The sequence below is a fragment of the Biomphalaria glabrata genome, chromosome 3 (genome assembly GCF_947242115.1).
Source record: "Biomphalaria glabrata chromosome 3, xgBioGlab47.1, whole genome shotgun sequence".
NCBI classification, from domain to species: Eukaryota; Metazoa; Mollusca; class Gastropoda; family Planorbidae; genus Biomphalaria; species Biomphalaria glabrata.
Window position 1 is genome coordinate 31,426,342 of NC_074713.1, and position 23,821 is coordinate 31,450,162.

At 37.1% G+C, this 23,821-nt stretch overlaps 1 protein-coding gene across 1 annotated transcript in view; it reads left to right on the forward strand.

Moving 5' to 3' along the window:
- Window positions 1–23,821, forward strand: part of LOC106068051 (UBX domain-containing protein 1-like) — a 60,770-nt gene that overhangs the window by 31,793 nt on the left and 5,156 nt on the right. Inside the window, exons 7-9 of the mRNA XM_056024539.1 lie at window positions 16,000–16,071; window positions 16,241–16,292; window positions 20,430–20,543. Of these exons, the coding sequence (XP_055880514.1) occupies window positions 16,000–16,071; window positions 16,241–16,292; window positions 20,430–20,543 (238 nt within the window). The remainder of the gene's footprint in view (window positions 1–15,999; window positions 16,072–16,240; window positions 16,293–20,429; window positions 20,544–23,821) is intronic.

Sequence of the window (23,821 nt, forward strand, 5' to 3'; positions counted from 1 at the left end):
GCAAGCTACTAAGTATAGCCAGGAAAGTTGTACCCCTAACCTCTGCAAATCCAAAACGGCCTAGCAAACCATGGTTTGATACAGCTTGCAAAAGTGCTATTGGTGATAGGAAAAAACGACTGGCTGCATTTATAAAGACTCCTTCCCAGGAAAACCTAAAGCTATTCAGGATAGCTAGAGCAAAGGCTAGACAAACCATACGGTCAGCCAAAAGGAATTCCTGGAGAAGTTTTGTCGGCAGTCTGGATGCCAAAACTTCTGCTAGAGCGGTTTGGACGGCAGTAAGGCGAATCAAAGGGAAAGAATCAAATGCAATAGGGCATTTGAAAAACCAAGGACGAACTGTCACGTCCCCCAGAGAAATAGCTGACTGCCTTGCATCCTCAATAGCAGAAAAATCATCCACTGCACACTACACGCCAGAGTTCCAAAAAGTCAAAACCAGGGAGGAAAGACACCCCATTGATTTCAGGTCAGAGAACAATGAAGACTACAACAAACCGTTCTCGCTTGAGGAACTGAGGGAATCGCTGGACAAGTCACATGACACAGCGCCTGGAGAAGACGAAATCCATTACCAGTTCCTCAAGCACCTTCCCGAACCCTCATTGGCAGTCCTGCTAGGGGTCTATAACTGTGTGTGGCAAACAGGCGCTTTCCCAAACAGCTGGAGGAAAGCCACAGTTATACCGATACCTAAACCGGGAAGAGACGGCTCTGACCCAGCTAACTATCGACCAATAGCACTAACAAGCTGCATCTGCAAAACCATGGAAAGAATGATTAACAGTAGGCTGGTCTGGTACCTGGAAAGGAATAAAGTGATCTCAAACTACCAGTGCGGATTCCGGCAGGGGCGGACAACAACTGACCACCTGGTAAGGCTGGAAGCTTATATTAGAAATGCATTACTCAGAAGAGAACATCTAGTAGCTGTATTCTTCGATATAGAAAAGGCCTATGACACAACCTGGAAACATGGCATTCTACGTGACATGGCGCTTATAGGGCTTAAGGGACACCTCCCCCGTTTTGTGGAGGAATTCCTGAAAGATCGAAAATTTCAGGTCCGAGTGGGCAACTCCGCTTCTGACACTCATGACCAGGAAATGGGTGTACCCCAGGGCAGCATTCTGTCAGTCACCCTGTTCAACATTAAAATAAATAGCATCATAAATGCGCTGTCCCCTGGCATAGAGTGCTCTTTGTATGTTGATGACTTTGTCATTCTTACTTATGGGAAAAACATGAACACCTTAGAAAGGAAATTACAGTTATGTTTAAACAAAATTCAGGGTTGGGCAAACTATAATGGTTTCAAATTCTCTGACTCCAAAACAGTTAGTATGCATTTTTGTAATCTAAGGGGGCTCCACCTAGACCCTGAACTATTTATACACAAAAAGAAGATCCCTGTCGTGAAAACTACAAAATTTTTAGGCCTCACCTTAGATTCCAAATTTAATTTTCTCCCCCACATTAAGGAACTTAAGAAGAAATGCCAAAAGTCATTAAACATACTAAGAGTACTCAGCCATACGGACTGGGGATCTGACAGAGATACCTTGCTGCTGCTCTATCGGAGTCTAATTCGATCCAAGCTAGACTACGGATCCATAATATATGGAGCAGCAAGGAAGTCGTACCTAAAAATACTGGAACCAATACAAAATGCTGCCCTGCGTCTCTGTCTCGGCGCGTTTCGTACATCACCTATCCCAAGTCTCCATGTGGAGGCTGGAGAACTCCCCATGGATATAAGAATGAAAAAGCTTGCAATGCAGTATATAGTCAAGCTAAAATCCAACCCCATGAACCCTGCTTTTGACTCCATATTTAACCCCACAGAGGTAGAAATATACAATCGAAGGCCTAACGTCATACAGCCGTTGGGCCTTCGAATGAGAGAACCCATCCAAAATTTAACCCCACCCATTGACCAAATCTCTAAAATAGAAACCCCTCAGAATCCTCCTTGGCTAATGAATAAACCTAAATTAAATTTATCCCTCCTTAATTTCAAAAAAGAAAATACAGACCCAAGCATACTACAAGTCCACTTTAGGGAACTGCAGGAGAGCTACGGAGATTGTGGCACCATCTACACAATGGAGGGAAAGGTCGCGTGTGCCTGCTCCTTTCGGAACAAAACAATCTCCCGTAGACTCCCCGATGGCTGCTCCATCTTTACGGCCGAATTGCACGCAATATTGCTTGCACTTATGGCCGTAAAAGCATCAGAAAGGAGTAAATTTATAATCTGCTCCGACTCCAAATCTGCATTGCAAGCTTTGGGGCGGATGAAGACTGACATCCCATTGGTACATAAGAGCCTGAAACTGTTGGACCTAATAACAGCCGACCGTAGGGATGTCACCTTCATCTGGGTCCCCTCCCATGTTGGCATTGAGGGAAATGAAGCCGCAGACAGAGAAGCAAAGAGAGCCCTAAATCATGCGGTGTCAGGAACCCAAATTCCCCACCTATCGAGAGTGGCAGAACCGATGGGAGGCTGAGACTCACAGTAAACTCAGGCAGATTGTGGCGGATGTCAGGTGGCGGCCCACATCTAAGGGTCTGACAAGGCGTGGTAGCACAACCATGTCCAGACTTAGGATTGGCCACACCTACATCACGCACTCTTTTGTACTGAAGAGAGAGGAGCCCCCACTTTGCGAGTACTGTGACTCTCGCCTCACCGTGGAACATATCCTCGTTGATTGCCCCAGATACCAGGATGTCAGGGCGAAACATTTTAGAGCCACTAATCTAAAAACACTATTTAATAATGTCGACCCTGGGAAGGTACTGGGCTTTATTCGGGAAGTGGGGCTATCTACGAAGATCTGATTTCTGAATTTGTGAACATGCACTATTTACATTAGATTTTTACCAAATATTTAAATTTTTACTACCTTTACTATTTTAACTGTGAATAGACCTTAATTTTAATTATATTACTGTATAGAATCTGGCCCTTGTTGTTTAGAGAGAGAGTAGTCCTTAAGGGACTGCAGGCACGACATGGCCTAAATTGTGCCGATGTGCCTCAAATCAACAAATCAAACCACTTTAGGGAACTGCAGGAGAGCTACGGAGATTGTGGCACCATCTACACAGACGGATCCAAAATGGAGGGAAAGGTCGCGTGTGCCTGCTCCTTTCGGAACAAAACAATCTCCCGTAGACTCCCCGATGGCTGCTCCATCTTTACGGCCGAATTGCACGCAATGTTGCTTGCACTTATGGCCGTAAAAGCATCAGAAAGGAGTAAATTTATAATCTGCTCCGACTCCAAATCTGCATTGCAAGCTTTGGGGCGGATGAAGACTGACATCCCATTGGTACATAAGAGCCTGAAGCTGTTGGACCAAATAACAGCCGACCGTAGGGATGTCACCTTCATCTGGGTCCCCTCCCATGTTGGCATTGAGGGAAACGAAGCTGCAGACAGAGAAGCAAAGAGAGCCCTAAATCATGCGGTGTCAGGAACCCAAATTCCCTACTCGGACCTGAGACAAAGTATTGCCTCTGCCACCTATCGAGAGTGGCAGAACCGATGGGAGGCTGAGACTCACAGTAAACTCAGGCAGATTGTGGCGGATGTCAGGTGGCGGCCCACATCTAAGGGTCTGACAAGGCGTGGTAGCACAACCATGTCCAGACTTAGGATTGGCCACACCTACATCACGCACTCTTTTGTACTGAAGAGAGAGGAGCCCCCACTTTGCGAGTACTGTGACTCTCGCCTCACCGTGGAACATATCCTCGTTGATTGCCCCAGATACCAGGATGTCAGGGCGAAATATTTTAGACCCACTAATCTAAAAACACTATTTAATAATGTCGACCCTGGGAAGGTACTGGGCTTTATTCGGGAAGTGGGGCTATCTACGAAGATCTGATTTCTGAATTTGTGAACATGCACTATTTACATTAGATTTTTACCAAATATTTAAATTTTTACTACCTTTACTATTTTAACTGTGAATAGACCTTGATTTTAATTATATGACTGTATAGAATCTGGCCCTTGTTGTTTAGAGAGAGAGTGGTCCTTGAGGGACTGCAGGCACGACATGGCCTAAATTGTGCCGATGTGCCTCAAATCAACAACAACAACTTTTTTAAGTATACTCAGTTATGCAAACGTAACATGAATTTCTTCAAAATCGACACTAACAGTTGGGATAAACAGGCACTGGACAGATCCACATGGAGAGCAAGCATATTAAAGGAAGGGTCCTAGATTTCAGATGATATGCACACTAAAAATAGAAATAAGGTTGAAAGTGCAACAGTGTCTGGTGATTACACATAGCTATGTATTAAGGATTGGCCTCTTTAGTCACATAAGAAGTTGCAAAGGTAAAATGCCACAGAATGAATAATAATAGACTATTATTATTTTTACTTTGTTTGAGAGGAATGGGGTCCTTTTATCTTCATGCGTTGTATCTTTTTGGATCAGGCAAGCATAAAAGAGGGGTCCAGTATTACAGATGGCAAATACACTAGGAAACAGGAAAAGGGTGAAAACACTAGTCTATGGTAATTACAAATACCCACCTTGCATGTGCAATAAAGGATAACCTCCTGGTGAGTGGAAAGGGGTTACTAATAAAACTACCAAAGAGTGGAGATCTATCACTATGTGAGAAAAGGCATGGCATCACTTTGTTGTTGGTACCAAGCAAGATTTTCAGCTGAATCTTGCTTAACAATAAAGGAAGCATGTGATGAATACCTAAGGGAAGGGTTGGCCTGATTTAGAAAAGGGAGATCTTGTGTTGACCAAATAGCAACACTCACAATAATTGTAGAACAATGGGTCGAATGTCAATCTCCTCTTTATGCAACATTTGTCGACTTTGAAAAGGCCTTTGATAGTATAGACAGAGAATCTATCTGGACAGTAATGAGACATTACGGGATCCCAAATAAAGTAATAACAATAATCCAAAACCTTTATGATGTTTTCACTTGCCAAATAGCCCACAGCGGCAAACTGTCAGAGGAATTTCCAGTCACAACATGAGTCAAACAGGGATGTCTTCTTTCACCACTCCTGTTCCTTCTAGTATTGGATTGGGTCACAAAAGAAGCTTACTCTAATTCAGGGAAAGGATTCCAATGGACTTTCACACAAAAGCTGAAAGATCTGGAATTCACTGATGGCATAGCCTTACAGAGTACATGATATGCAAGAAAAAGTCACAGCTTTAAGTGAAGTAGGAAAAAGAGTGGGCCTCAAATTAAACCACCAAAAAAAACAAAAGTACAAAAGTAAACAACAAACAAACTGGAGACAGAAGTGGATTCTCAAACCATAGACCAAGTAGATAGTTTTATATACATTGGGAATGTAGTCAGTCTATCAGGTGTAACAGATGAAGACATTAAACGTCATAGTGCGTCAGACAATTACACACCTAAAACCAACTTGAAAATCTCTGTATATCTCCAACAAGACTAAAATAAACATATTATGTCAAGGCTGTCCTACTGTATGGTTCTGAAACATGGAGAACAACTGTAGCAACAACAAAAAAGTACAGACCTTCATTAACAGATGTCTGAGAAGTATCTTAAAACACTGGTACGACAAAAAAACAAACTGTGGGAGATAAGTGGGCAGAAAAATATTAGAAAATATAATAGGTGCAGATCATAGAGAGAAAGTTGAGATGGATTGGTCACACCCTTAGAAAAGATACCAACGACAGAGCTTTACAGGCCTTAGAGTGGAATCCCCAGGGCAAACTACATAGAGGAATACTAAAAAGAACATGGCGATGAATGTAGATGAAGCCGAGAGGACAAGAAAGTGCTGGGAAGCCATTAAAAAACTAGCAAGAGACTTAAGAGAGTGGCATGTTTTTACTGAGGCCCTTTGTTCCATGAGGAATGCAAAGGAAAGATGATGATGATAACAAGAGACCTTAACTTACACACATACAATGACAATTATTTGGTTCTAGATATAAAGTTACCTTAAAACTCACATTTGTATTTACACTCAACAATTCTTAACCACATGAATCTATACTATAAAGTAGAAAGTAAGGCGTATGTATGTATGTATGTTAGGAATAGAAATAAAAACTGCTTGACCAATCTTGATAAAACTTGACAGAAATGTTCCTTGGGTACTAACTTAGACCGTAGTGTATGTATTGTAGCCCTAAAACGAACTTAAGACCCTTAAAAAAAAAAGTTGACCGACTCTATTAAAGCTATAGTATTTTATGGATCTAGGCATTGTTTACAATGTTGACATGAGAAAATATCGAAAGGATTTAGATCTAGATTTAATTTCAAGAACTACACTTTGCACATATATTTTTTTTTTGAAAATACAGAATATAGTCTATTGATTTCATTATTTAATCAAATTAACCTTCAAATTTGTGTTTCAAAAGCATTTTTACATAAATTCGTTCCATATATCTGCGAATAAGAATGTCCTGACTTACTTATAATACCATTCATTTAACAAATCGGGTAAACCCGTTTTAATTGTACTTTATATCATATTCATCTATCTCTCCTTTCGTTTTTAATAGATATGAATGTACCGGCTTTGGGTAAAGCCATTTTCGCAAAACTAATTTTATTTTCGTAGCGAAAGAGAAAAACTTGAAAGGATCATTAGCTAAGTTTAACATACATCTAAATCCAATCCACTAGATTAGTAAACACAAACTAGGACCCGCAGGCCACGAGTAATGTGAGGCTAGTTCTAAATAAAAAGAAATTTTCAATACTCTAACTATAGAAAAACAAGAACCCTATGTCAATTTTGTAACTGAAGATGAGGTGACCTTACTATTTAGAAGAGCAAATGTAACAAAGGCCATTGAACCCAATGAAATAAGTGGCAAGCTGATAAAGCTATGCAACCAAAAATCTAAAAAATACTTTGAAAAGAAAAATTCTTAAGAAAATCTATGGTGCTATTCAGGATGAAACGGTCCAGAGGACATGCACTAACCACGGGATATATCAATTGTAAACACCAATAGTGACAAAAATAAAAAAGAACTGACTACAACAGCTTGGGTTTCGGGCATGGAGATGAAAGGTTCAGGAGAGTTCTGAATAAGCCTTCCATGAGTTGTAGCATCACTGGGATGGATGATCAAGCTATGTACAGAACAAGTCTCTTTTATCTTCTTAATCTTATTGATCTAATTTTTTTGTATAGGGTCAATCTCTTATTCAATGCCTCATTAAAAAAAAAAACATTTCATACAAAAAATAAAATCTTTATTTAGGTGTCTTTCATGGCAGTATGCCCTGCAGTTCATGTGATAAGATGAAAAACTACTTATTAAATTATTTTTTTTTGTAAATGTAGTAGTTAGTATGACAGAACTTACTTAGCTTAGCAATACATTTGTAAAACTTAAAAAAAAATAAATCTAAAACCATTGGCAAAAATGTGTTAAAAATATGGTAAATAGCCATCTCCCTTACTAAACAGCTTCCTGTGTTTGTTACTATTATTACTATTAATAGTGAATAGTTGTAAAAATGGTGTATTTTTAATGAAAAAATACTTGCATAGTTAATTTTAAAAATTAAATTTTTCACTTTCAGAAAAGAAAAAAGTAGCCATTGCATCAGAACTTTGAAAGGTCTAAAATATCATGATGTCGGAGTTTCAATATCTTTTATAGTATACGAGATCTAAACAGGACGGACGGACAAATAGCATCTTTTCTCCTTTCGGGGGCCGCTAACAAGCTTTAGCAAGTCTCCTGACTTTGCTTTCACCAAATCTGAGATATTAAGAGTTAATTTTGTGACCTCAGTTTGCAGTTTAACATTTAGGTTATTGAGATGTCTGGTATCAACTTTAAATGCTTAATGATACATCCATTTTCCATCACACATACAACTTTTTTTTCCTCTGGCTGCACATCATTTGCAATATTTTTCAGTTTCCAAAATCTCCTGAGACCTTTTTCTCTAGAAAGTTAACGCACCTCACAATAAAGGATCTAACAAATCCCAATTTTCTCACTGGAAGCCAAAGGGGCGGTAGGGGGGCGCTGGGCACAAAAGGGGGTGCTGGGCATAAAGGGGGAAAGATGAAACTAAAGGTGCACTGAAACAAAACAAATCTAAAAATTATTCAAAATTAAAGTTTGCAAACTATATATAAACAAATTATAGTTAGATTGCTTCTAATTTAAGAACAGAAACAGCGTTAGAAATTGAGTTCGGGAATCCCATTTTCGATTTTTAAATTATTATTTTGCTGTAATCGGAGGGTATCTAGTGTACTTAGATCTTGCACGCATAAACGTTTAAAATTTGATAAACAAAGTAGGTAATGCACATTTTAGATTATAGTTTATTTTATCTACGTATTGTTGTAAACCTGGTGGTGACACAGATGGGGGTAGTACTGTGTGTTTTTAGCCTACTCAAATCGCCACAGTCCAGCGCAGGACGAGCGGTCAACTGTGACCAGTGACAGTACACGCCAGTTCGGCAACGACCTGTGTGTAAATATTACGCACGCAAGTCACGGCGATTGTGATCATTCTGAGTGGTCAAGAACGTTCCACCCAATTCTAGAAGGCCAGTAGAGACACTATATAAGAAAGAGTGTGTCAGAAAGACGGGACTTCACGTTACCTCGCAATGTGACCAGGCGAGGCGAAGTTAGAAACAGCACAGTGTGTGAAGTCAGGCGGAGCAAGGCTAGGTTTTGGACAGTTATTGTAATGTTGTTGCCAACTGTACAGTGTTTGTAATGTATTTGCAATTAAATTGACTGATACTTTGGAGCCCTGAGTTGTGAGGTTCTTTAAGTTCGTTGTGTCGTGTGGTGCAGTTTGAAGAGAGCCTGGATAGTAGGAGAGATACGTAACAGTATGTTAATATATTGTTATAAACCTGGTGGTGGCGCAGATGGGGGTAGTGGTGTGTGTGTAGTCAGCCGATGCAAATCGCCCCAGGCCAGTGCTAGACGAGCGGTCAACCGTGAAGAGTTACGATGGTCAGCCGAGTCGAGTGTCAACAGGACGGTTCGGGAAGGATTGCCGTCGTGAAAAGAGCTCAGGGGCGTCACGAGGGATGTAGTCATGTGACGAAGCTAGAAACGTCGAGCGGTGTTCCGTCCGGTTCTAGAAGGCCAGTAGGGACCCTATATAAAGAGCGGAGGTGTCCAGTCAAGACGGTTCACGGCAGGGGTTCAGAACACGGTCGACTACAGCACAGTTCAACGGTGTGGTTCTGTACGGAGCATTACGACGGTTCAGTGCGGAGTACTGTAAAGTACAGTTGAGACGACTGGCGTCTTGATCTTGGTCTGTGATCGAGTCCGACACAACGAGCCCAGTGTGTGAAGTCAGTCCTGAACTGTTGAACCCAGTGCAAGCCTGGAACGAGACGGAGAGGCCAGTGCAAGAGTTGATACGGCGGTACAGTGTTATCGGAGAGATATTTGTACAGTGTACATGTTGCCAATTGTACAGTATTGGCTGTTATTTATTCAACTATTAAAGTGTTACGTTACTCTGGAGCCCTGAGTTGTCAAGTTCTTTACGTTGGTGGTGTATGGTGCAGTTTGCAGAGAGCCTGGATAGTGAGATTCGTAACAATATGTTAATATATTGATATGTAAATGTCAATTGAAAAAAACGTTAAAGCTAACATTCAAATATAATAATTTAACCTTTTTTTAAACAAAAAACATAGGTAACCTGTTGTTACGAAAACTCACTGGTATGTAATAGAATATTACTAAGAGTTTTAGTGAATATCCACTAGATAAAAAGTATGTTCTACTTTGAATGACTGCATTTTCAGATGAGGTTATGAAACCAAGTCAGCTTCACGAACATATAGCAATATCTAAAAATAATTTAAGAATACTCATGAACAATTATAAAAATCTACTATTAAAACAATACTAAAAACAACAAGATTACAAAGAGAGTTTGTGTTACACAAACTCAGAGGCGGCCCCCGTCGAAGTCTGATCCCTGTCGGATCTGCATATTCGCAAATAATATTCAAGAGGTGATTTAATTTTGATGTAAAATGTTTTACACGTTTCGGATGTTCCTTCAGAGTTGAAGATAATTACTTCCTAGTCCAAACCTCCCGCAGGACGACGGGGGATGGGAGCGGGCAGGGTTTGAACCCTGGGCCATCCATAAATCTGAACGACAGTCTAGCGCGCAAACCGCACGACCAGGCAGCCATCCGATGGTCAAAAGTAATAATGTTTCAAAGATTCATTTGCCGTAAATTTAAATTTAATAAAAAAATAGTAGATTAGTTTTAGTATATTAAAACATTACAATATTGATCAAAACGTTTGGAAATGAAAATCTACACTTTTTTTTTACACTTTAAGTTTAGAAATTGAAATTCTACATCTTAATCTAGTCTATTTTAGTCTAAACTAGATCTAGAAATTCTAGATCTAGACTCTAAAATAATTTTAATTAGAATATAAATCCAGATCTAGATATACTGTAATAAAAATCTAGATCTAGTTTAAAAAATCTAGATTAGATATAAATCAAGATATCATTCCTTTTTTAAACGCGAGTCACATAACGAGGCTTAATAAACATTACTATACCGAGTTCTTTTTTCATTTCATTTGAAGAATTAATTCCATATAACGTCAGAGGGAAAAAAAACACACTACGTCACACGGCCTAGCTAGACTAAAAATCGCCTTCATCTATAAGAGCCATTTATCGAGTGTTCATAGACTTTGGTGCACCGAGTGCGTTCTTTAAGCATTTCATTTAAAGAATTAATTCCATATGACGTCAAAGGAAAAAAAAAACACTACGTCACACGGCCTAGCTAGAATAAAAATCGCCTTCATCATTACGAGCCTTTTATCGAGTGTTCATAGACATTGGTGCACCGAGTGCGTTCTTTTAGCATTTCATTTAAAGAGTTCATTCCATATGACGTCAAAGGAAAAAAAAACACTACGTCACAAGGCCTAGCTAGACTAAAAATCACCTTTATCAACACGAGCCATTTCTCGAGTGTTCATAGACATTGGTGCACCGAGTGCGTTCTTTTAACATTACATTTAAAGAGTCCATTCATATGACGTCAAAGAAAAAAAATTCCATTACCTCACAATAGGCTAGTACCGGTACCATAAAAAAAAATGTCTTTATTTACACGAGATATTTAACGAGGGTTCATAGACATTGGTGCACTGAGTTCTAATAGATATTATTTAAAAAGGATCAAAGCCACATTGTTTTTGCGTTTTGTCTGTCAGTCGGTCTGTCCGTTATCTTGATATAAAAAAAACAACTAAAAGTTATTAAAAATTAATTAACCTTTATTTTACGTTTCAAAACATCGCAATAATTTTTAGGTATGAACACAATTGAAAAGTTTATATAATAGATTGTTCCGGATGTTTGTATAAATAGTAAAAGAAAAAGAGAATTTCAGATAAATGTAATATCGTTAATTAAATTTTTTGGATGGTCTCGTATAAAAATTAGATGTACTACAGCCACGTGGAGAGATTTTCATACCTTACTTTGGTGTTTGGATTCTGTTTTCCTTAAAAATCGGAACATAATATTAACGATAATTAGATTTTTTAATGTTTTAGGTAGAAAGTTAAATGTACTGTAAGAGAGTAGTGAGTTTAAATATTTTTTCATAAAAATCCGTAAAAACATTATTTCGTAAATGAGAAGATTATTTGTTTATTAATTAGAAGAGGGAGTTCAAACAATTATTTGGCGTTAGTAGATTTTTAAATAAATTCGGAAATTTCTGGCGACGATTTGTAAGAAACAAAATCCGGAACTTTCTTTATCGATTACAAAACTTCTATGTTATGTTTTACAAGAAAATTAAATGTCTAAAAAGTAATTTTCAGTAATCAATTCTAGTAAATTACTTTTTTTAAAAGCCTTATGCGATTTCAAACAATCATTAGGCATAATTCATGTTTTATAAAACAATATCCGGAACATTTTTACACTTAATGAGATATAAGTCAGTATAGAGATTTTTGATTTAGCATTAATATGCTATTTACATAAAAAACGGAACAACATATTATTGATAATGTGTTTTTGCAACGTTTAAGCATGGAAATTGAATGTAATATAAGTTAGAAGAGCAAACAAACATTTGTTGGCGTTGATTAGTTTTGGACAAAAAAATCCGGAACAATCAATTTTAGATACTTAAAACTATTGAGATGTTATGGGAGGAACATTAAAGGGTAAATCAGATTTTCAATAGCTTTTAGAGTTCTAGTTTTTAAAATCTAATCGTGACGGACAGACCGACCAACAGACAAAACGCACAAAAATAAGCTTCTTTTATTCGGATGGGGGCACTAAACAAAAAATAAATAAAATCTGATTTTTAAAAAAAGTTTAAGGAATTGGTTTAGCACCTGATCATGTTGCGACGTTACGCTACTGCACGAAAATCGCTGCATAAAAAGTCCATTTTAAAAAATGTGCGTGATATTTACATACAAAGTGCATTATTAGCCTTTATAAACAAACAGAAATGTTTTCTTTTAATTTTAGCAGCTAGTTGACCAGAAAAAACGTCTTTAACTATTATTTGTATTTGTTGTAAACATTTCCTGTACATTTTAAAAATATATTTGACTTAGTGATACTGAAAATACACAAAAATTGTCCATCTTTGTTAGCATATTGTAACATTGCCTCCCTTACATTTACGTAATTGTTTTAGAATTGGTGTATTTTTATGAAAAAATCGCTTGCATAATTAATTTTATAAATTAAACGGTTTGCTTTTAGAAAACCAAAAGTAGCCGTTGCACCTAAACTTTTCAAGCCGGATTTAATGATGAAATAATATTTTTCATATCTCTTCTAGTTTTCGAGATCTGAGTGTGACAGACGGACATTTTGCACAAACCTAATAGCGGTTTTTTTCCCTTACGGGGGCCGCTAAAAAACGGCTAAGCAGGATATGTTAGAAAAATGCATAGCTTTTTTTTCAAGTCATATGATATTTTTTGAAAATTGATTAAAACTAAAATAATTTTTTTTAAAACATATGTTACACAAAATAACTTTTTTTTTTGGTTAGTGATGAAATATTATTTAGTTATGTAGCTTATGACGACATATGGGGAACCATCAGTGGTTGGACGCTACAATGACTTCATAAGTAATATAGAATAAAGAACAGATCTATTCACTATTTACCTTGTGAGTTATGATACACAAGAAAAGTTTAGCCTGCAATTTCATTTCTATATGAATGTATTTATAAAATTGTAAATAAAATACAAACCCATGCTGAGAAAGATGTTAGACTCTTGTTGTAAATGGTGACCCGTCAAAATAGAACGGATAAAATAGCGTCGACAAAATAGCGCCGGAAAAAATATCATTCCCTTTTCACCTTTGATTAAAATGCATAACTTGCTAAAAATAGGATTTTGAAATGTGATGACAGGACAAAATAGGATTAGAAAATACGAAAGTGTGTTATACTATAATCAGAAATCTGTGGCATCTTTCTTTGATCAAAACAGGGCGTCTTTTGACGCAACTTTGGCAAACTTTGGTGTGTCAGGATTAGTTAAGATGGCGATCACATTTCTTATCTCACCAAAGTTTGTTTAATCTTAGGCAGTGACTGACCAATTCAATCACTGATTTTGCTATTTCCTGTCCGTCTTTGTCTAACACCATCAAATAGATATCAAATTTTGGAGTGTCCATTTGGATTGTAGGCCTCAACTTCCCGTCTCACCCAAGCACACCCTTCATGAGACAAGAATATAAACCCCCGCCTTCCTCTCGTTATGGTCTATTCTTTTCCATGACAAAATTCAGTTGTTTTTTCTTAAACGGATACGCATGCTTGTCTAGATGCTGTTAGCCCTTTCATTTGTTCCACCTGCCTATGTCAAGATGCTGTTAGCCCTTTCATTTGTTCTACCTGCCTATGTCAAGATGCTGTTAGCCCTTTCATTTGTTCTACCTGCCGATGTCAAGATGCTGTTAGCCCTTTCATTTGTTCCACCTGCCGATGTAAATACTGCCTTTGAAGAATGAAATGAAGCTCGGCCAGATGTTGTAGGGAATTTGTATGACTATTGGGAGGACAACTATATTAGTCGCTAGAGATGAAACCGCAGAGTGACTCCAATATTTCCGATAGCATTATGGAATGTTAGAGATCATGTGCAGGACAATCTACCACAAACAAACAATTCAGTGGAGGGGAAGGCACCATGCATTTCAACTGTCTATTGATGGTCATCACCCTAATGTGTACAAGTTAATCTCTCACTTCCTCAGAGAACAGGAGAAAACTGAGAACAATTTTGAGGTACAATGCTGGAGAACGAAGTAAAGCTGCAAGCAAGACAAAGTACCTCCAACTTAACAAACGACTTGAAGCTATATTGCCAATGTACGGAAACAAGCCAGTGATGGAATTTCTACATGACATTTCCTACAATTTAACTTTGTGAAAGTTTGTGTGTGTGTAAATTTGACAAGTATCTTCGCATGTTTTCGAAGTACATTTTTATAACGTAAATAAATACTATATTTTTAAATTATTCATTTTACCTTATTATGATTTTTGCTTATTTATGTTTTAAGATATCTTAAGTGTTTCGTGCAAAATGACTGAAAAATTATGATAACATTAAAACAAAAAAAACAAATTTTGGCTCTATTCATATTTTACGATATCTAAAGTATTTCTTTCAAAATGACTAAAATATTTTTTTTTGCTGCGCTATTTTGACGAGGTACGTTGTAAACTAAAGTTCGCTGGATTTCGAAAGGGGTTTGTTATTGCTTGTTTTGTTAACAATGCCTATTGCGCAATTTACAACTTTAATGTTTAAAAGAAATAAAGCTAAACATATATAGTCGACATGATATCCTAAGGATGGGCAAAGTCAGCCTTTATTAGAAAAAAAAATAAAACCTTATTTCAAGGCTAAAAATGACGCGCCCATTTTCAAGAAAGAGCCATTGAAAAATAAAATAAAGTGAAAGATAGTCGCCAGGAGTTATCAGAAGCATGATCATAAGTATTCTAACCGTTCTCATCTCTTAAATGATTTCCACTACTTCCACCACACCTTGGCCTTTGATCAGCGGAATGGTCATGATTATTCTAATCGTTCTCATCTCTCAAAAAATTTCACTACTTCCACCACACCTTGGCCTTTGATCATTACATCACACGCAGGATAATATTATAATATTACATCCCCCACATTCAAAGAAATGCTATAGATAAGTACATACACATATTTACAATATATTATGAGATTTCTCATTAAGAATGTAAATTGGAAGGGGAAAAACAATAAATGTATTAATAACATGTAAAAAATATCAAAAAGCATTCTATATAATCCTATTTATATATTAGATGAAAGAAAGCCTTAACAGCACAACTAAACAATGAATAAGAAAAAATATTTAATTAAGGATGAAATGACCGGTCACCCACCGATATCTATGCAATTCTCATAACCATGCTCTATGAAGAAATTACAATTCGCTTCTAAAATAAATAAAAAAATATATATAATTGACAATTATTAAACATCTGTTATTATAATATTATAGCTTTTATATAGCGCTACTTTCATGCTTATAGCATGCTCAGAGCGCTTTGGTCCAATCTCAGTTGTGGACCAGTGGGAGGGGGGGGAGGGGGTATCTAGGAGAAGGTTTTTCCGTGCTGCCTTTAGGCTCTCAGTAAACACAACTCTGCTCGAGTCGGGTGTCGAACCTCCTGCCCCTTTCATAGGTAGCCAAGCCAAACTAAGTTCAAGTGCACTTTGCCTCTCAACCAAGCTTCCTTTGGCTATTTTTAGTTTTATGAAAGCATACTGTTGTTTCTAGTAATTAAAGTGAAGCAAAAGAATTAGTTTTGCTGTTTACTTAATGTGACAGAGGGGTTAGAATTAAAACAAGTTAAAAAATTATAATTTTTTTTTATTTATAGACTTGAAGAAGCTGAAATGAAAAAACTTGCAGATGAACGAAGAAAGGAAAAAAATGAAGAAAAAAAGGCTAGGTATAGTTTTAATTTTGAAATATACATTTAAAATAATAGTTCAAATCACACTCAATAATTGAAAAAATGTTAAATTAAAGTAGCAACATAGCGTTATGAGACTTTGAAAACTTTAGTTTTCTTAAATCAATCTTTAATAACATTTAAGCAATGATTTTATTTGTATCAGGCAAAGAGTTAAGGATCAAATTGAGAAAGACAAGTTGGACAGGGCTTCTAAGGTATACAATTCTTGTAATTTAAATAGTTTGGGTTTTGCCAAAATAATTGTGCATTTTTCCTCATATTTATAAAATATGTATAACAAAAATTATACCATTTTAAAAAATCTAACTTGACTTAATTTCTTTATGTCTATCATGCTCTTATTATAAATCTTAGTTGTAACCTCCATTAGATTCATTTAAAAAGTCTCTATTCAATATAAAAACATGTCCTATTCATAGTTGTGACCTTTTGTTTTGGCATGAATATTATACATCTGTGACATGAAAAAGCTCACAGTCTGGTATCAGATTTAACCCGGTGTACCTTTTTTGCAGCTTATGTAAACATAATGGTGTGGTAATCTTACAATGAAAGAACAGAAAACATGCATCTTTCGAAGTTTCTGGATTTTTAGGGCATCCCTTAGTCCACTCAACTCAATCTGTGAATGAACACCCCTCAACATTTTATAGTAAATAGAGCAATAGCTCCTGACTAGAAAAGTTAGAGACTTATGTGCTGCTTGGGCAGAAATTGGGCTGGGCTAGAAGAATGTGATGGATAGATCAAGCTAGAAAATGTGACATCATCAAAGATTAGCAGCTCCCACGTGTTTGCTAATAAGGTTGGTCAGAACATCTAGCCAGAGTTCAAGCCTGACTGGACTAAGGGGAGGGGTGTGTCCATTTTGGAAAGTCTGGCCTTACCAAAATAATGACAGCTCAGATCACTATCAGAAGTCAAGGTTGACAGACCACACTGTAATAGAATAATAGATATATTGCCCAAATGTTAAGATGACGAGTTAGCAAATGTTATAAAAAAAGAGTGAGAGGGGAAATAGTCTAGACACCTACTTAATAGGGCAGGTTGTCTCTTGAAGGCAGCGAGGGTTTGAAGCCTGAGTACCCCTCTCCTAAATAAATTGCCTTACTAGGCTGATGAACTTCATCTGCCCGAAGCTCCTTGTTTTGTGGCGCCAGGAGTGAAGTCCCTTAGGCATTGGAAGTATTAATTATGTCTTTCCCTTTGGCAGCTTCTACATTTGAGTTTGTGCCAAATGTAATGCGAAGCATTTAGATCACAGCAAGGTCGAGAGAGAGACCATGACTCATGGGTCACCCATGACCCCTTTATTTATGGCCCAGAAATGCACTTGGAAACTCTGGTGCTGCTGTCAAGTGGCATAAACAATATGGCAGGCAATAGTTATAGGATATAAGTCCAACTTGATTGGGTAATGTATGGACCTCATGAGTTGTCTCTGATGATGGGAGAGGTCTTCACCCTACCACCTGAGCAGCCCCCAGTCAGTTCAGTGCTGATCCGCCACAGCTGCCTGCTCAAATGGGTGCTTAGAGCTTAGTCTAAAATGACAAGTAAACTGAAAACTTGCACCAAGCAACAAAAGAAGAAAAATGAAAATGAACAAGAAAATTCTTGTTATGTGTCCTGGTCTCACAGATGATCTACCAAAGGTTGACGATGCAAGGAAGACAGCATTTATAAGCAGCGAGCTGAAACGACTACACATTGACATTACAGCTCTTCAAGAAACTTGACTGGCCGATGACGACATGCTGCAGTAGGCTGATTTCACTTTCTTTTGGAAAGAAAAAGCACAGAATGAGACTCAAATGCATAGTGTGGGCTTTGCTGTCAAGAACAGTCTACTTCCCATGATAGTCCCTCCAGTTGGAAAGTCACACTGTGTTCAGTTCAGGAGGACAAAGACAAGTTCTATGAGACCTTAAGGAAGCAATGCGAACATTCCTCAAAAAGAGCACATTGTTCTTCTAGGTGACTTCAATGCTAGAATAGGAAGGATATGCCTTGGGCATTGGCAAGATGAATGAAAATGGACAACGATAGCTTGAATTCTGTTTGAATTACTAACACATACTTCAGGACAAAACTACAGCATTGTGTCTCTTGGAGGCATCCTAGGTCTGGACACATGTACCAGCAGGACATGATTCTGACAAGGAAAAGGGACACTGTTAACATACTGCTGACACAGATTGTGTTACTGATCATACATTATTGTTCTGCTGGACACTTTCCTGCACACAGCTCCCCGTACAGAAGTCGTTTGGCATTCGGATTACTTGTCCTCCCCCCTATTGAAATTGGGACCTTTTTATTGTGGCATTGATACTGTTCATGTTGGACAACTGTAGGATTTCCAGTATCTGATATGTGGTCAGACCAATGCACCTTAGGAATTTTCCTTAGACAGCATAGGTGGAAGGAGTTTAGTTTTTTGATGTCGCAGGAATATAAGGTCCAGGACTCAATTGCATATATGAATGAATGGAGCACTATAGCATTCTAGACTTTCAGTTTTGCTGATATGCTGAGTCCTCTCCATTGCCACACATGTCCTTCAAGTTTGCCAAAAGCAGCACTAGCACATGCAACATGGAAGTCTATCTTATCATCTAGATTGGCATTTGCTGATATGGTGCTTCCCAGATAGACAAACTTGTTAACAATTGCTTGTTTCTGGCCATCTATAAGAATGTCTGGTTTTGTGACAGATTTATTTGGAGAAGGTTGGTGCAGCACTTCTTTCTGTCTTTTTTTTTACATTTATGGTGAAGCCAAATTTTTTGCCACATTGGTGAAGAGGGAGAGACTCTTTTGAAGGTCTTCTTCTTTTGAGGCATTTAGGGCACAGTCATCTGCGAATAGAAAGTCTCTGATGCAGTCATATTTTACTTTGGTCCTTGCCTTAAGTCTTTGAAAATCAAATAAACTTGTATCAGTGCGATACATCTTTCAGCATAGGAAAATTATGCTGAAAAGTGTTGGAGCCAGCACACAGCCCAAGCTTCATAACATTTGAGACAGGAAAAGGCTTGGAGTAGTCTATGTTGTCATGGAAAGTGCACACCATTGTTGTGAATTGATCCAGGCAGCCAAATTTGGACATGATTTGTTAAAGGCCTACACAAATGATGTTACCAAAAGCTTAAATAAAACCTATGAATGCATTATAGAGATTTGAATTTTGCTCTCTACATTTTTCCTGGAAAAATCATGTCAACCTTGCATTTACCCTACCTGAAGCGCATTAACTCTCCGGAAGTAGGCCAGTTTCTAGGTGGTGTTGTATTCTGTATAACAACACCCTTGCCAGAATCTTGCCAGCAATGCATAGGAGGGGTATGCCGCAATGGTTATCACATAAGTGCCTATTTCCCAATCCATAAAAAAAAAGGATAGCCTACACCAACTTTGTTTCAGCACGGTCAAGGAGAGTGCGGACATTCCAGGTGCGGAGTTTGAGTTCATGTGTTTTGATTTGTTTCTTCTTGAGGTTGGTATTGGTTTTGTTTTTCTCACATTAGTGGGATCCCTGCCAGTCGCAGGAGATTGGCCAGGGTCATGGTGGATAGGCAATGTTTAGGGCATTCTTAGGAGGTAAGCAGTTCATTCAGTAAAAAAGGCTGCTTGGACGCTTAGACGGCCGAGTTGCAGTACTGTCCCAGTCACTAGCAAGTGACCACATGGTCTGGGCCCCCTACATGTAGGTTTGTAGCTAAGGGTGCTAGTGAATCCACACCTACCACTTCGCCACTTGCCTGTCGCCTGCGCGATGAAAATATATTATAGTGCACATCAGCCTCACTCTCTCACCCATTGCCAGCTAAATCTGTAAGGGAGACATGAGAACCAGAGGCATCAATGAAAGTATGTGGGAAGAAATAGCCAAAGAGCGGACAGCATGGAGACAGACTGTGCATGCTGGTACGAACGTCGCTAAGAGTCAAAGAAAAATCAGAAGAGAAAAAAATAGTAATCTGCTCTATATCAGCTAGCCCTAAAACAGATGCATGAACTGTGTCAAACTGTGCTGCTCCAGAATTGGCTTGATTACTCACACCAGATTTTGCCCCATCTCAAGACAAAACCAGTAACTCATCTGGATCCGTCCATTGTCTTCCAAGACAGGAGCCTTAATAATATGGCAAGAAATAAAATAATATTTTTGCGTAATTAATTGAGATATATTAGTTTTGCTCAGTGGACGAGTCGTCACAGCCTAATTATCAGTGAGTCAGTGAATGAGTCAGTAAGCAGGACTTTCAATTATATATATATTTATATATAACATGTAAACTTTTGCTCATCTGTCCCCTACACAGGCAATAAAAGAAAAAGAAGACATTCAATCAAGTTTACTCTGTAAGGTTTCTAGTGAGTGTGCATCAAATTTAACTGCTCTGAGTCAAAAAGATTATGCACAATGTAAATTACAGGTAAATAGACTTTATTACAATTCATATTTAAATCTAGTTGTAAATCTATAGATGACCAGTTAAATTGTTTTGAAGTTAAGGTTTTTTTATAGGTATGCTAAACCGTCTCATTTTCTAGGTTATCAGCATAAATTCAATTAGGATCTGACCAAATCTCACTCAAACATTTCATACATTACAATTAAAAATCTTTTTTTAACAAAATTAACATTGATTGTTTATATAATATTAGGTAATTTATATTAATATGAAATAGAAAAAGAAATGTAGACTTTAACTACAGAAAAAGGTAACCATTAATTTAAAAAAATGACTGCAGAATGATCAATTAGCACATACTGTCAGAAAAGGATACTGCGAATCTGCACTATTCTAGATATCAGAATAGTAAAATATGCAGTTCTTTTGTTGAGAATTAGATTAGCTTCTTATTATTGTATTAATACATGATAAAAACTAAAAAGAACTTAACTAAACTTAATTTTTCATAACTTTCGGAAAACCCATTCATTTTTCTATTAAATTTTCAAATAAATTTGATCATGTATTTTGGTCGAGTACTGTAGTAGTTTTGCTGACAGAGACTGCCAACATTTTAGTTGGTTGATCAGTAGACACTCATGAAAAAATCATTTACCTTTTAGGTATGTAAGTAAAAAAAGAGCTTGACTGTCATTGTTTGTAAGTTTCTCTCTTGTTAGTTGAGCTCGTTGTTGATCTTTGCCGAATTCGTCGCTGATATCTTGAAACTTGTGATGCCGAGGATTCCATAGATGTATATCTCTAGATCTAAATACTATCTAGGTAAATGAAGATCCTTTTTAAATCAAATACAGAACTTTAATTCAAAACTTGGAATCACTATATATACAGAATTAAAACTGTATCAGATAATAACTTTGTTTCAAAGTTCAATAATAAGAATATACAAATTTACTACTAGATTTAATAAAATACAAGACTGATCTCTACGAATTCTAACTCAAAACTAAAATATGTCCTATCTCTACAAAATTTACATTCTGACTGAAGGTTCGATGGCGACCTTTTTGACCTTGTTTTGACACTTGGCTTAACCAATGAAATTGTTTTCTTCAACCAATCAAAATCACTTGCTGTGAGGTGTCACCTACTTGATTGACGTATGTCATGGGTATTTTCCGACACCTGTAGTCGGTTATCCCGTACTTGACATAGTTTATTTTAAATTATACTTTGGTTTATTAAATTGATACGTGACACTAAATAATATCTAAATTTTGTTTTGATTTTAAAAACTTTTTAAATTGCTGTAATGGGTCACAGTATGATACCAGTGGGATAGCAAGGTACTCATAGTCCTGGGCTCAAGAATATGTTGGTGGGCCCCCTCTTTCCAATAAGACGAATTACTTTCAGAAAAAAAACATCTGTTTGTCAAACTATTAAACATTGATAAATTAAACATTGATAACAACAATTATCTAGTTCTTTGTAAATCAGTTAACAGTAAATAGATATCATAGTTTTTACTAAAAGCTCATTTTTCTGATCTTATGATTAGAAATGTCCAAAATCAGTACTGGTATGTCAATTTCTATATTTTTGGCTCATTGGAAAGAACATCAAGTAATGCCAACATGCTCTATGCCAGTGATGCCCAAAATACAGCATCTGGCCTGTGACGAGCTTCTATACGACCCGCTGAAATGTCAGCATAAAATATAGATAATCCCCCCCCCCCAAAAAAAAAATGTTCCAAATGTATCTTTACCTACGTTAGGACCTTCACTTTTTTCTAATGGATTACTACCAAGGCATTTAACATTTGTGCGTTCATGAAATAGGACTATAGAATCTACTAGGAAAAGTTAATAGATCTTTACTTTTTTGTAGAACATGATACTATTGCTAGCCAACATGTTTGTTTTTATATATAAGAAAGTGTGGCTGTTTTTAAAAAACAAGAACAACAAAATATAAACAGAACTTAAGCCATTTTTTAAGTGTAAAGAAAAGAGAAAATTCACATATAGCAATAATTCAATGTAAATACTATATTCTCGGGTTTGAAATAAAATAGTTTCAGGTCAATTTCAATAAGTTTTTATCTTTTCCATCATGTGGCCTGTGACACTAGTTTTGGAAATTAAAATGGCCTGCAGATTGAATTAGGTTGGGCATCACTGCTCTATGCCATAGAACTTCTTCAATATTTTTTTATCTATTGCAACTTCGAGGATGTCCAAAACTTCAAGAATGACCACTCTTCTCAAGAAATAACATCCATACTGACAATGTTTAGAAAACTTGCTGATAAAATCTATGATTTTAAATAACTCAAACTCAAAATAATAATGTTATAAGTAAAGCGAATGTGCATGTAAAATAGTATGAATGGAGCTATTAAAGTACCGCTAATCAACCTAAATCCATTTTTTTAATAAAAACATTTGCTTGTAGGCCTATATATATTTAAATCTAGATTTAGAGTCAAGATACTATTATAATAGATGTAGATCTATATATTATAAGAGTGAATTTAAGGGCTCAATAAGCTTATTAATTATTGTATGTTAGTATATTTAATATCCCCCAATAGGTATTCATCTTGCCTGTCCAATCATAATGTGTTTACACTGGGCATATTAGATTACGAATTTATGTACAAAATGTTTTTGAAACACATAGCATGTTGCTGGCAGCCATGTTGTCTATGGCTTTGTTGAGCTCTATTAGGGTGGGTAGTTCATCGAGCTCATTCGTCATGGGTAATTGATTGATCAGCATTATAGCTGAGGCAGAGACTGAGCGTGTTGTGGTGTAGAGTTCGGAGTAGTGTTCAACCCATCTGTGCATTTGTTGTCTCTTTTTCTGTGATAATTTCCCCAGTGGTTGATTTAAGAGGTGCTGACTTGTTTTGGGAGGGTTCAAGAACCTTTTTGATAACTTCCTACATCCATCTTATGATGCCTACTTGAGCTGCAAGCTGAATATTCTCACTGAGCTCTATCCAGATCCTTGCTGTCCTCTGCACAGTGGCTCTAGCTTCTTTCAGATTTAACATGTTGCATTGGTTACGTTTCGCCTTGTATGTAGCGAATGCATTTCTCTTTGCTCTGATGACAGGTGCTAGTATAGCTGATTTAGAGTTGAATCAAATCATTTTGTTTTGTAATTTTTTGTTCCAAAGATGTCCTGGGAAATCTTTTGTATGTTGGATTTGAGGTGTTCCCATTTTTCTGTTGCTGTATTTCCAGAAGCATTTTTGTACTCACGTTCAAAAGATTCCGCAAACT